General features: G+C 32.9%; 2 protein-coding genes across 2 annotated transcripts; both read left to right on the forward strand.

Annotated features, from left to right (window-relative positions):
* Positions 1 to 1038: 1038 nt before the first annotated feature.
* LOC144543973 (golgin family A protein) lies at positions 1039 to 7416 on the forward strand. Its single transcript, XM_078292418.1, has 2 exons — positions 1039 to 1636; positions 6967 to 7416. The coding sequence occupies exons 1-2, from the start codon at positions 1195 to 1197 to the stop codon at positions 7197 to 7199; spliced, it is 675 nt and encodes a 224-aa protein (XP_078148544.1). The 5' UTR covers positions 1039 to 1194; the 3' UTR covers positions 7200 to 7416.
* Positions 7417 to 12979: 5563 nt separating this feature from the next.
* On the forward strand, positions 12980 to 14524 carry LOC144576305 (E3 ubiquitin-protein ligase PUB23-like). The gene has a single exon (XM_078326638.1). It carries the CDS (start codon positions 13016 to 13018, stop codon positions 14294 to 14296), a length of 1281 nt encoding a protein of 426 aa, XP_078182764.1. The 5' UTR covers positions 12980 to 13015; the 3' UTR covers positions 14297 to 14524.
* The last annotated feature ends 170 nt before the right edge of the window (positions 14525 to 14694 follow it).

The following is a 14694-nucleotide window of genomic DNA, read 5'->3' on the forward strand; positions in this document are numbered from 1 at the left end:
TTAGGATTTGTGTGTACGGATTTTAAAGCTGACGCGAAATTGCGGGCTCGAATCCTAAAGCAGATCCGACGGTGAAGATAACCCATCGAACACAAAAGTGCTCCGATGGGCGTCGGACGCCCCCCCTCTCCCCTTAGAAACACCCTAGTTCTACTCCAATTATATTTTAATTTTAAATAATATTATGAAAGAGTTACCAAATAAATGCACCATAAAAAATAGATGTGTAATTATAAAAAAGCCGTTTACATGATAGCATTTCTTTTCATCCTTTTGGAAATAATTGCATCAACAGTTGACCTACAAATAGTAGAAAAGAGGAATCTAAATGGAATAGTTGCTCCCTGTCCAATAGAACTCTCCAGTTAATTTATCACCTTTTCTTTTCTTTTATCTGAAAAGGTTTATAGTTCACCTTTTTATAATTTTATTTTTTACTTTGATTCGCCACACGATGTACCAGTACCAGTACCATGTAGCGAGAGTGACTGCTCACGCTTCTTGTCACCTAAATTTCCTTTGCAACTTATTACAATAAAGGCTGCATCTACCTTTGTTTCAAATCTCCTTGTTTTCACCGGGAATGAAAATATCCAAGCAATTTGTAGATGAAGGAAAACATACCCGAAATTTTTATTTCTGGCATTTTAAAAACAATTAAAACGGACGACCCAGATTTACTCTCAGCCGGTCCTTGCTCGGGATGACAGAGGGGACAGTATTATTTGTGCTTTGAGATTGGTGCCAAGTTAAAAAGGACAATTTTGGATCATCCGATTCAATTGTAGTCAGTCCGGAATTCATATTTCTATGGGTATTTTGGGACGTTTACGGGTACGAAATGGAGACATTTAGAAAAAACAGCCAATGAGTCGCTCGCATGCCTAACCTTAGCCATTGTTATTGGCCATTGGAGCATTTGCATTTCATCCTTCCACGGGATCTATCAGCCCCAACTTATTTAAGTCCTCCCTCCATTCCATTAATTCTTTGTACCTCAATTAATATTTCTAAATGCATTCCAAAATATTCCTAGCTAGCTTTCCTGTTCATTGCCTTGCATAGCATTCCTCTCTCTCTCTCTCTCTCTCTCTCTCTACCTAAATAACCATGTAATTAACCCCCTCCTACCTATATAACCAACCAAATATAAACTCTAATTAAGTAAGAACAAACAAGGGGAGCAAGGGAAAGATGGGTCTTGGTTTAAGCAAGTGTTACACCAAAAGACATGAAAATGTGAGACAATTGAGAGCCAAAATTCAAATTCTAGAAGAAGAGATCAAGGAGATGAGACATGCAAGGGAGAAAGAGAGCCAGGCATACGAGCAACACGTAACTGCATTCGCGTTCAAAGAGGAAGAGTCGAGGCAAGAGAGAAAGAAACAAAAGGAGGAGAACGCAAAGCTCCGGTTGAAGCTTAAGGAGGAAGAGGAGCGGGTGAAAAGGCTCGAGAAAGCGGCGGAGGCGGTACAAGGGGTGAAGGAATGGCAGGAGTTCGGTACGAGTTATATAGTCGAACAGATGAAGCAGGAGCAGGCGAGGCGAGAGGAGGCCGTCGAGAAATGGAAACAACTTTATCTAGCAATCAAGACTGAGCTTGATGATCTCATTCAAAGAACTCATCAAACAAATGGTAATGCAAAATCACCATTTTTTTGTTTCCTTTTTTAACTATGAAATTCTTCTTTTGCATAGTTTAGATTAGAGTATTGGATATATATATATATATATATATACACACACACACACACAAGATGTGAAATGCACTCAATTAAAGTTTTTTCTTTGTTATTTGAGAAACAAATATATATTTGAATTTATCTAAATTTTTACCTCTCCAAGCATCATTGTCACTATTTCTATATTTTTGCAAACCAAATCAAATACACAAATGATCCTTAACGATTTTAGATTTTCCTTTTTGAAAAAAAAATGGATGAATATGTAATTTTTTTGGTAATAATTTTATCACTAAAAAACACACCATCTTTTATTACTATAAAATTAATTTATTACTTTTAGAGCGGTTATATTTAGCTTTGCCTTGAATTTTTACCCTACCCTGCATTTTTCCTTTTTCACGAACAAGGTTTGTCAGAATATGCAAAATTTACACAATTCAACCAAGAATATTACCATTTAAAGCAAAGCACTACTTTTATTTGTGCCTTGACTTCAATATGTTGTCCCTACATTAACAAATGCACAAGAATTGACATTTATCCAATTTTTGAAATAAGGTGTATAATAAATGCATATTTGTTTGTTGGTCAGTTTCATATGCAGAAAACAAAATTTTGGCATCTAGGATTCCTTCTTGGTTTGTTCTTATTCCATTGTGTATTAATAATAATGTAGGTGCATTTTATATTGGTTAATTTCATTTTCACCCTTCCAAAACCCTTATTTTATATATATATCCTAAAACATATCATCTCATTTCCTTCATGTTTAAAAAGGTCAAATAAAAATTAATTAAATCCCTAACTTTATGACCCTATATTAGCTGCGCATTCATTGTGAAAGGAAAGGAACAAGAGAGGAATCTTTGACAAATTTTAATAAAGGCGTGCTGTCCTTTTTCTTTGTTTTTTACTCAGCAAAATTACTGTTTCATCTTTCACCTCTCTAAATTTTCCACACAGTCATTAATTTATTTTGGTCCATTTGCTGATGTTTTGAAACTTAATTGCAATAACTTAAGTACTAGAACTAAGTAGCATTATTTATTATAAATCAGATTGGAATTTAATATTATTTATTACAAATCAGATTAGAACAGAGCATACTAATTTAAAGATATTATTGGTTTATGTATTCAGTATACTTTATTTGATTAAATTAATTCTGTAATTATATTATTAATAAGGTCCTTAGAAAATATTGTTTTCCTTGTAAGTCTAATTGACCTGAACTGATCAATGTTTACTAAATTTGGCTTTTAAAAATCCTTTTAAAAAAAAAAAAAAACAATAAAAAATTACATATTAATATAAAAAGTGTTGATAGGCATGTTATTTTAGGATTTTACTGTAGACAGATAAATACAAGACAGTAAGAAGTAACAAAGTATTAATTTTATGTCTGTACTAGTGTAGTGGTGTCATAAATCATAATACCAGTAACAGTATAAGTTAAATAGACAACACATAAATACATAAATTATTATGCCTGAAATTGATATGCTTTTAGACTTAAACTTCACACCAGCTAAAATGGTGACAACTGACAAGCATATGCTTGAACAAAAAAGAAAAAATCACTGAACCAAACTGAAAAAGGATATGTACATGGATCTCAGAATAGAAAAACAACTGTATAATAAATCTCTGTTTTACATGGCACCATGTATCTGATTCCAATCAATTTGGTGGAACAGAGCAATGAGACTGATGCCTCATATATAACACCAAAAGGAGTAAATCACACCAAACAGAGTACCATTGACTCTGGTAGCCACAAAACAAAAATATACAGTCTAACAACTCACTGTCATGAAAACGAACTATTTATTTTCTATTTTTGTGGTGTGTCATATTTTTTATTTTTTATAGTAGGAAATGATTTTTTTTTTAGAAACCATAAATAAAAAAATAGGTTTTATCAAACCAACTTTATTGCTTTGTTTTTTACAAATACCATAAGAACCGAGATGCCATTTCGGTTCCAGGTATTTTTACAGATTTCAAGAAAAAAATACATTGAAAAATTGTGAAAATACCTTGGATCGAATTGCCATTTCGGTCCACCAAAAAAAAATTTCGAACCGAAATGACATTTCAGTTCTTATAATTTTTGTAAAAAAAAAATAATCATATTGGTTTCATAATTTTTTTTAATTATGGTTTATAAAAGAAATTCTAGGAAATGTGCCTACAATTAGATTAATTAAAATTAATTTACAATAATAATTAGAAAAAAAAGAGAGATGTAAAGTAACAAGCACAATTAAGAAAACACTAAAAGATCATAGTGTTGGAGTGAGGGGCTAGTACGATGGGTATCAGATCAAATTTAGTTTGATATCTGATTAGAACTGTCCGATTCGTATTAAGATTTGTACGTATTTAATCCAAACAACCCTGGAAGTTATATGCGCATATCTTAATATAAATCGGACGATTCTGATCATGTTTCAGATCGAATTTGACCCAATGTCCATCGAATTCCCCCTATTTTCATATTAATTACGTTGCAGTAGGATGAGGTAATTTGCCATTTAAATTTCAAGTAATTGTGAAAATATGTTTATAAAATTATCTATAATAACAAATTACTGTAAAAAAAATTTTGCTTACCGAATAATTATCTTAAAATGCTTATAATATTATACTTTAATAACAAATTACAGCTAAAATATATTTTATTTACAAAATAATTTGCCAGGTTCGTTTCTTCACAGATAATATCGCAGAGAATTTGGATCAATTTAAAGTTTCTAGAAATTGGATTAAAAAAAAAAAATACTAGGAACAGTTTTGGGATAGTGTTTATCATAACGGTGACATGGTTTTATTTTGTCTTTACTTCACATGAATTCCTTCAGTCAATTAATGCCAATCCTGTCCTTTTCCTCTCCCCTTCTCTTCTCTCTCTCTCTCCCTCTACGGAATTATCATCATCATGCATCATGTATGCAAATATTTAATTCTATACATACCCCACAATTTTACTGCCCGTTCTACCCTGTACTTTTACCATTTTAACCTACTGTTAAAATTATAAAATGTTTGCGTAAAACATTAAATATCTTGTATGATATATGAGGAGGGATTCGATTACCACAATTTTGAGTTACCACAGAGTGAATTTGTATTCTCTGTATTAACTCAAAAGAGAATATTTTGAGTTAATGAATCCTGACCATCCGATCTATTTTAAAATTCGTGCAAACTAGATCCGCACTAATATTAGGATTGGCTCTGTTTAAATCAGACGGTTGAGATTCATTAACTCAAAATATTCCTTTTTTGTGTTAATGCAGAGCATACGCATTCCCACAAAGTTGTCACAACCATTTTCTACATTTTCAAATTCCAATTTATCAATCCAAACCGTTCAACGTGATCTCCACGATAAAATGTGCTTCCAGATCAAATTTTACATTTTTTTGAATTTTTTATTTTTTATTTTTTTAATTATGTATATTGAAATGTAATTGATTTTTTTTAATAAATTTTTATATGTTTCAATTATCTTCGTCAAAAATTAAATATGCATATATAGATTGAGGAGGGATCCACTTACATTCTTTTTTGGTGACACCAAATTACACTCCACATTTCAAAGTCCAAATAGTCGATCCAAACCGTTCAATATGACAGATATATTAAAATGTTCTTGCAGATCAAAGTTTACATTTTTTGATTTTTTTTTTACCTATTTATTAAGATGAGTACAAAAATTCAATACACTGAAAACAATGATTTTGTAAAATACTTAATAAATAGTAAAAAAAAAATAAAAAAAATGTAAAATTTAATCTGCAAGCACATTTTAATATATCTATCATGTTGAACAGTTTGGATCAACTGTTTAAACTTTGAAAATATCTCGTGTAATTTAATGTCACTAAAAAAAAAAAAGTGTAAGTGTAAGTAGATCCCTCCTCTCTCTCTCTCTCTCTCTCTCTCTCTCTCTCTCTTATAGATTATTATAAGGGTTAGAATAATTGGGAAAAATTGGATTCCCAGCTGACAGTGGCTGCTTATTGGTAGGAAAGCGAAGGTTGTTAGTTGGGCCAGGTTGCTAGGAGACAAAATTTGAAACACGGTAGGCACCAATATTGAGATTTAAGATCTGTTTGTACTTGTGAATTGTGAGTTGTGATAGTTTCACGAGCCCATTATTTCCAATCTTACAAACTTTCCCGTGTGCTATCCGGACTGTAGTTGTAGTTGTAGATCCAACCCGACAAAATTTATCAGACCAGATCAGGATCCGGTACGTTCTATGTTATAAAACTAATAATTGATCTCATCATCTCATGGGTTTTGGGTCAACATCACCTCAAAGATTCTCTACCCGACCCATTTGGGATTGGGTTTTGTGTTGTTCTGAAGGGTTTTGGACAAAGTCTTATCCAAAGTCAGTTATAAATGTTCGATTTGTATTGAAATTCGTACAAATATATTTAAAACTTAATAAATTTAAATGACTCATTGAATCTAAATATCTGTACGAATTTTGATGCATATAAGACGGTTTAAGTTTGGCTTTGAATGAAACTTTGTCCAAAGTCGTTTGAACAAAACCCCCACCCGACCCATTTATTTATCTTATATTTTGAAACATTTAAGAAATAATATTAACAAAAGGAAAATAGTTGTTACTTGTAGGAAAATATGTAAGTGTAATACATAACTAGATCCGTTTGGGTTTTTCAATTTTTACATTTTTCACCTAGCTAGTTAAATCAATCAGCAAACGGGTCGGGTATGGATCCATGTCTTAACCCACTAATTTTCAGTTTTTAATAAAGAATTTATATATGAAAATCTTGATATTGCCATAAGGAATTAGACATTTTATGTTTTTTTTTTTTGGTAAAATGTTTATATATGTTGCAAGTATTGAGAATAGAGTTGCCTTTTTCCCAAAAAAAAAAAAGGATTTTTACTTGAAAGGACATTATTTTTTATTATGAAGGTACCCATTATTACATTGTGTGTGGTGTCAAAAATATTAAGGTTGTTGAGGTCATAAGTTACTCTTAAATAATGATAGCTTTTCTTTTATTAAAAACTTAAAACAGAAAACAAAACGCACGAATCTCAGAACCGAGATGTTCCTCTATGAACTAGTGGTACTAATATTTATATCCAGAATTTATTGGTTACTTAAGGTGTCTACTGCTGCAACCTGCAAATACTAAATTTTTAGACCAGTCCAGGCTGTACCAGTACAAACAGTTACTGGTAAATGTAAGAAATAATTAAATTGTATTGATTGTACAAATTACAGGGGAGAGATATTGCTGGAGAGCAGAGCAAGGGATTGTCGAAGAGCTACAAAGAGAGCTGAAATCCAAAGAGGAAGCAATAGTGTCTCTAAAGGAAAAGATACAAACAGTAGAGAAAGAAGGGATGAGAAGAGAGAGAGAGATTGACATTCTAAGACAGAGCCTGAGAATTCTAAGCAGCAGCAAGAGAAGTCGTTCCAGAAAAAGCATCAACCCCAGAGGGCTTCGCACTTGAATATATATATAGTCTGACGTGGCATGTCATGATGAAATTATAACTATATTTCTAGATAGTTAAAGCGCTTGTTGACGTGTAAGAAGCCATATAAATTTGAGATAGTTAAATTTGCTAAGTGATCAGGTATATGAATAAATAGTTCTATACTCAGTGAAGGTATGTATCATGTACTTTTGTAGGTATAAATATAACTTTCTATAATTTTTCTTGTCAACTGTATTAATGTATTAAAAAAAAAAAATAGACCGGTTTGGTTCAATTGTTTCGATTTACCATGATTAAACATTGTGCATGCGAAGAGCGACATCTAATGCGAAAAAAAAATACATTCATGTAGATAAGTTTCTTGTTGAGTTGGGGAAAGCTTGTAGCTTTAGAGCCTTTTCGGTGAAACGCTGTGCGCGTGGGAAAAAAAAAACCACTCTGAGTTTATTTTCTTTTTCCACGCACACAGTGTTTCAACAGCTCATTTTTTTTCAATCCCGTTCCCGTTCCCATTCCCTTCTTAGCACCGAACAGGCCCTTAATTTGTGTCTCAGGTTTGGAGTTGGGATAATATTAAGATGCCTTTAATTAAAAGAATAAGCAAATGGTTAAGGGTTGAGAAAGCAATTACAATAGATATACTTCTGAATTTTGATTTGCAGGAGACCACTGGTATTTCTTATTTGAGTTGGGAATATAAGAAAATTTTAATTACATTATAGTCATTGTATACATCTTTTTACTTTCAGGATTTTTTTAGCCCTATTAGGAAAAATATATATGAAGAGTTTTGCTTGGTTGGCCTTAAAAGGAGGAAGTATGAAAAAAAGAATTAGAGGATTGAGGTGTTCTTTACTTAAAGGAGGAAGTATGAACAGCCCGAATTGTTGTTTATAATTCAAGGGGTTTGGTTTTTAATTTGGTCACGCTAACCATGATCGGAATTCGGAACAACCTGATAATAAAAGCCGATGTTGGTTGATTATGAAGAATTGGTGAGAAGCCCAAACATTTTCTGCCATAATGAGAGGAGTTGAACAAGTACTGGATATCTAGCATTCATTGCGTTTGGGCCGGAGGCCTTGTCCAGATCAAATATGGGCCATTCTATAAATACTTTAAGCAGGGGTAGGGTATGCAGTTCCCTGGTATTTTAAAGCAAGTGTAACTATACACATTTATTGGCATGCAATGCCATGCATAGGCCACAGGCCTAAAATTTCTCGCTATGTAATGTACGTACAAGTCTATCAGCGTTGAGCCGTTGATATTTATTGTAATTATTCCAACAAGTCAAAATTCGCTTCTCCTACTAAACTCCGCACAGGAGAAAAAAAAAAAGGTGATTTGAAGGTGAAAACGAAGAAGGCAGTTTTGAGAGTCGATTTGTAACCGGTTGCTTCACCCCCCCTCTCCACCCGCCCCTCCTAGTCTGTCCGGTTCGTTTTGCCTCGTCTCAATTGAGCGGATGGCTCCATTAAGAGTTCCGCCACTTGTTGTCTTTTTTGTTCGTCTCGACTCTCCGGGTTCGACTGAGGGTTTGTGAATTCATTCCATCTCGTAGTTACTACTATATCTATATGTGAATAAGGTATGTGCTTTTTGGTTGTTGCTGATGATGAGTTGTCTCTTTTCTTCTCTCTTTCTTTTTCCTCCTCTTTGAGTGGTGACTGTCCTGGTCCGGTTGATTTACTTCCCGGTTCCGGTTTGATTCAGTGCCATCTCGGCTGAGTGGTGACTGTCCTGGTTCGGTTTGATTCAATGCCCTCTTCTTCCTCCTCTCTGAGTGGTGACTGTCCCGTTCCGGTTTTGATTCAGTGCCTCTCGGCTGTGAATTCCTCTAGGCAGCGTCGAATTCGAAAAGAAGAAGACGTTTCGGCCTCAAGGAAGGGTTTGATTATGCAACTCGAAGAAATTACTGCTGTGTCTACATTATCAGAGAAGAAAATCAGAAGGCCCACCTACTTGTTATTCGGGCGCGAATATACCAATTCGCATTCTCTGACTTCACGTATCTTTTATTTCTAGACATAGCAAATTAGATGATTGTACAAGTAGCTCAATGTATAGGTTTTAATACTTTTCAATTTAAACAAAAGAATCATATGTAATAGCTACTTTGTAAATCATCGGATCAATGCAATTGCCTACGGGCTTTCAGCCCAAAAAAAAAAAAAAAAAAAGTCAAAATTCCCTTTTTTAACAGGCAGGTAGCAGGAAAAAATTGAGCATTTGACTTTTCAAGACCTGATCAAAATTTGTGCAAGTTGGAATGGAACTAATCAATTATAACAATACATTAATTAATTATAGCTACATGAAAACAAGAAAGTTCATTTTATAAGATGAATAGAGGCGGAATTAGAAACTTGCTATATCTTGTGCTTAATTTGATAAGAATAATATTCAACAAAATATATATTGAATATTTCCTCAAAAAAAATATATATATATATATATATATTGAATAAGACATATCTTGTACATGTATTACTAATGAAGTACATGCATTTCAACGGTTTGAATTTGATGTTTGAAATCGATCCGATATACTTTTAGAGGTGTGCTCACCAAATCCTCTTGATGAACTCAAGCCGAAAACCTATCGAATCGGTCAAAATTAGAAGGTTAATAAATTAATTATAATGCATTCATTTTTTTTGAACCTTTTTTTACTACTTGACTCTATGCAAAATTAATTTCAAAATTTAAAAATTTTGCACATAAACACATCACTCATAAAGTAGGCGGGTTTCAATATTCTGATTTATGGTTTGAGACCGATTCGATAGATTTTAGACTTGAGTTCACCAAGAGGCTTAGTGAACTTAAGAACACCCTAGTTCTACTCTACATATATACGCTTAGAAGTTAACATCACCTTTATAACCATCCTTTATTAAGGTTTTTAACTTTTTATTGAGAAGCACTTGTCTAATTTCTGACTCAAATAAATTTAAGGGGGGAATTTCATGTATATCCCTCAAAAGTTTCAATATTACGTATTTATCACTTGAAAATCAATAATTACATATTTACCCTTAAAAATTGTAGAAACTCACATCTTTGTCCAATCCATTATATATAACATTAATTTTCTATGTATTCCCATTTGACCCTTCTTTTATTTCCCATTCTATGGCCAATGTGTTAGAAAACAGTATTAAATCGTACTAATACCAGTACATAGCCGTACCAGTTTTGCCTGACTAATTTTTTTTTTTTTGATAAAAATCCCGTATGCTTTGATTGAATGTAAAATTTCTTCCAACCCTTATCAATCTAAGAAAGACTCCTAATGTAAAGTAAATTCATGGAAGAAAAAAAATTCATAAAAAAAAGCATAAACTGAGTTCTACTTCCTAATTTCCAGAGAGTAAAGTACCAGTAAAAATATTACCCTACCCATGCATTTGAATTTCTTTTTAATTATCGCCCCCATTATACTATAGAAGACTAGCAAGAGAGAAAAATAACCCAATAAAAAAAGATAGAATTGCTTGTCTCGGCACATTGATTATTGCTCCATTCAAGCATAAGTAGGATTATTTCATTTCATGCTCCTCCTAGTTTACGAAAACCAGAAAATAGATTTCTACTGCCAAATTAGGCATCATAATTATCAACAAAACTAGACGTATGCTTCTGTGTGTCAGGAAAGAGATCAATACCACTAGCAACTCATCCTCATCGTCATTATCATCAACATTATCATAATCAACATTAGACAAAAAACAAAAAACTTGGTCTTTTCCAAAAGAATCATTGCAATATTGTATTGTACCAACAAGTTTTTAAAAGTAGGTACAGTAAGTTTCAAAAAACATAATATAGGGAAGAGACCGAGGGAAAAATTAAGGCAAGGGTGAGAGAAATTGAGAGGGGAGGCGACAAGGAACGAGGGGGGGGGGGGGGGTCGAAGGAAAGGCAGGGAGAAAGTTTGAGAGAACAGGCGGGAGGCGGAAGATTATGTTAGCGTATTTGGAGAGAAGAGGCGGGAGGTTTTGGCGCTCCAAGACTCAACATGTTAAAGGGATAGAGGAAGAAAGGGTACAATGGTCATTGCAATATTACTTAAAATTGTAAAATAATTTTTAATGTTTAAAAAGGTATAATTTAATTAGTTTTGGAGATATTTGATATATAATAGAATTATATTGGATAAATATGTGAGTTTCTATAATTTTTAAGGATAAATATGTAATTATGATTTTAGAGAGATAACTATTTAATATTGAAAATTTTGAGGGATATACATGAAATTCCCCCTAAATTTAAATAATATACTTTTTTTAGAAAAATTATAAAAACATACTTGTATTTAAAATATTATATAATTATAAATATTTAAAAATTTTATCCCATCTTATTTTATTTTGGAACTCCACTCTGATATGAAAATCACAGCCAAGATCATAAAAAACCATTATTTATTTATTAATTTTTATAATAAGTTTCTAAATCAAAATGGCGCCATTTGACTTTTGAAAATTAAATTTCATCGAGGCACGGGAACTTTGGTCGTTAGATCGTGGTTAACTAATGATCTTGATTTGATCTCGTCTAGTTCGACCAATTCGGCGGGTAATAAATAAATGCATGATAAAAATAAATTCACAAAAGATGAAAAGTAAATAAAAGTAGGAAGTATGAGGTTGTAAAAGGAGAAAGTCAAAGAGGAGAACTTTTCATGGTCAAGAAACATTTCCCCAGAACAACGGACTTCTATCGTATCCGTATGCAACGAAATATTTTGAGAGAACTTGCGGAGATAACCCTGAAATATAAAATATTTAATATTTCCCCAGAACAACGGACTTCTATCGTATCCGTATGCAACGAAATATTTTGAGAGAACTTGCGGAGATAACCCTGAAATATAAAATATTTATATATCTAACAATAACTTTTTATGATTGACTTTTTTGAAGCAATCTTTCAGCTTATAAAGCATGGTCTTTAGTTGTACCATTATGTTTATAGATGATGAATTTAGATTGTAGTTGTAAATAATTATAAAAAAATGTAGCGTTTTTATTTATAATACATATATTAAAAGAAGCACAGATTGCTTAAAGTTTATGCAGTTAGTCATATAAATAATTTGAAAAATAAATTCTACCTACCAACAATATTTTTTTAGAGAAATTATAATGTCTTATGCATTTAAATTTTCAGTTGATAAAAAAAAATATTTCTTACTCTAACAAGAAAGTGTGTTTGTATGTGTCTTTTTATATATAATTTGAATAGTGTGTAAATAAACAAACAATCAAGATAATAATTATAACATAAATCAATAAAGTAATATACTAAAATAACATGTGTGTTTTGAAACATGACTATATATAACAACTATTCATTAAAATAATAATAACGAGAATAATGCTAGGTTTGAAGAAATCCAAAAATAATAATAAAGTGAAAACAATATAACTTCAGCCTTATAATATTAGAGGAGTATATTGACTGGTTATTTATAGTTTTAATCACAGGATTTCTTTATAAATAGAAAAAGTACTAGGATGTAAATGCAAGAGAATATAAAATGAAATAATTAATTTACCAGGTCCTAGGAAGAAAAGTTCCAAATTTCATTGAAGCGTAGAGGTCTCTCTGTTTCTCTCTCCTATAAAACCCGCACACCATCCCTGGCACCTCTCAACTAGAAAAACACACACGCTTCCTTCCATATCTCCACAGCATCAAAAGAAAGATCCAACTAAATTTCTTGTGCCAGAATATCAAAGACTTCTTTGATTCTAATCAATTCCTTCCATCTCATATATAGCATATCTTTTACTAAGCTATATATACACATAGTATCAATGGAGATCTCACCTGTAGAAATTCCGTCATATTTTCTTTGCCCGATCTCTCTTGAAATAATGCGAGATCCAGTGATTCTCTCGACCGGCATGACATATGACCGCTCCTCAATAGAAAGATGGATATTCTCTGAGAAACACCAAACATGTCCCGCAACCAATCAACCGCTAACTGACCCTGATCTAATCACTCCAAACCACACCTTGCGCCGTTTGATCCAGGCATGGTGCGTTACGCATGCATCTGACGGCATAGAGCGTTTCCCTACACCAAAACCTCCTATAAATAAATCTCAGATTATCTCCTTATTAGAAGATGCCAAGAAGCCCCATAATACGGTAATCTCCCTCAGAAAGCTACGAGGTTTAATATTGGAAGGAGAACGCAACAAGCGGTTAGTCGAAGAGTGTGTAGAAGTGATGGATTATTTGGTTTCATTAATAAAAGATTACACCTTAGAAGAAAAAATACATGAAGGTCACTTGTGGTCGGAAGAAGATGTGTTAGAGTCGGCTAGTAGTATCGCTACGACAACCCCAGGCGAGGAGGCGCTTAATTTGTTGCATTCTCTCAAACTTTCTAACAAGGTGTTGATTAGAGTTCTGGAAAGAAATGAGGGTTTCATGGAAATACTGACAGCAATCATGGCTAAATCAAACTACCAATCTAGAGCTTATGCAGTTTTTCTTGTGAAATCTCTCGTTCAAGTGATGTCGCCGACACGTAAGATTTTGGTTCGTTCGGAGCTTATACAAGAGATTGTCAGGGTTGTTAAAGACCAAGTATCTTCGAAAGCTGTCAAAGCCGCATTGCAAGTGTTGTGTAGACTCGGTCCATGGGGGAGGAACCGTGTTAAGGTAGTTGAGGCTGGTGCAGTGCAATTGCTAATAGATATGGTTCTAGATGAGCGGGACAAAAAAGCGTGTGAGTTGATGTTTTTTGCACTCGAACAACTATGTCGGTGTGCCGAGGGAAGGTCACAATTCATACTGCATGATGCAGGGATCGCACTCGTGTCAAAGAAGATTTTTAGGGTTTCTCATAATGCTACGGAGAGTTCAGTTAGGATTCTGAATTTGGTGGCGAAATACTCGGCTACGCCGGTTGTTTTGCAAGAAATGGTGCAACTTGGAGTTGTGGCAAAGTTGTTTATGGTGCTTCAAATGCATTGTAGCACAAAGGCCAAAGAGAAGGCCAAGGAAATACTAAGTTTGCATTGTAGGGTTTGGAGAGCATCGCCATGCTTGTCTCCTCAACTCAAGGCTTATTATCCTTCTTAATTGAATTGCTTTGTGAATTAATTTGACATCTTTTTAGATGATATTGTCTTAATTTTATTTTGGTTAGAAGTTTTGAATATTTGTTTCTCTTTCTTGGGGTTAATAACTAAGTTGTAAATTAATATGTTAATTTGGCTAAATTGTACACTAGGATATGGAGCTAAATGTATAGATCAGTCATATAATCCAAAGGATTGGGTAAAATACACACTTAATAAAATCAACTTTAGAAATATTTGGTTGATGCTTCAAAACTTTTTTCACTGGCTGCTTTTGTAAGTTCAGACATTGCTTTTATATATATATATATATATATATATATATATATATATATAGTTTGCAAAAAAATTGTACAGAATATATGCGAAACTCAGCGGAATTAGTTGTAAATTTTAATT

The sequence above is a fragment of the Carex rostrata genome, chromosome 25, assembly GCF_964058835.1.
Source record: "Carex rostrata chromosome 25, lpCarRost1.2, whole genome shotgun sequence".
Lineage (NCBI taxonomy): Eukaryota > Viridiplantae > Streptophyta > Magnoliopsida > Poales > Cyperaceae > Carex > Carex rostrata.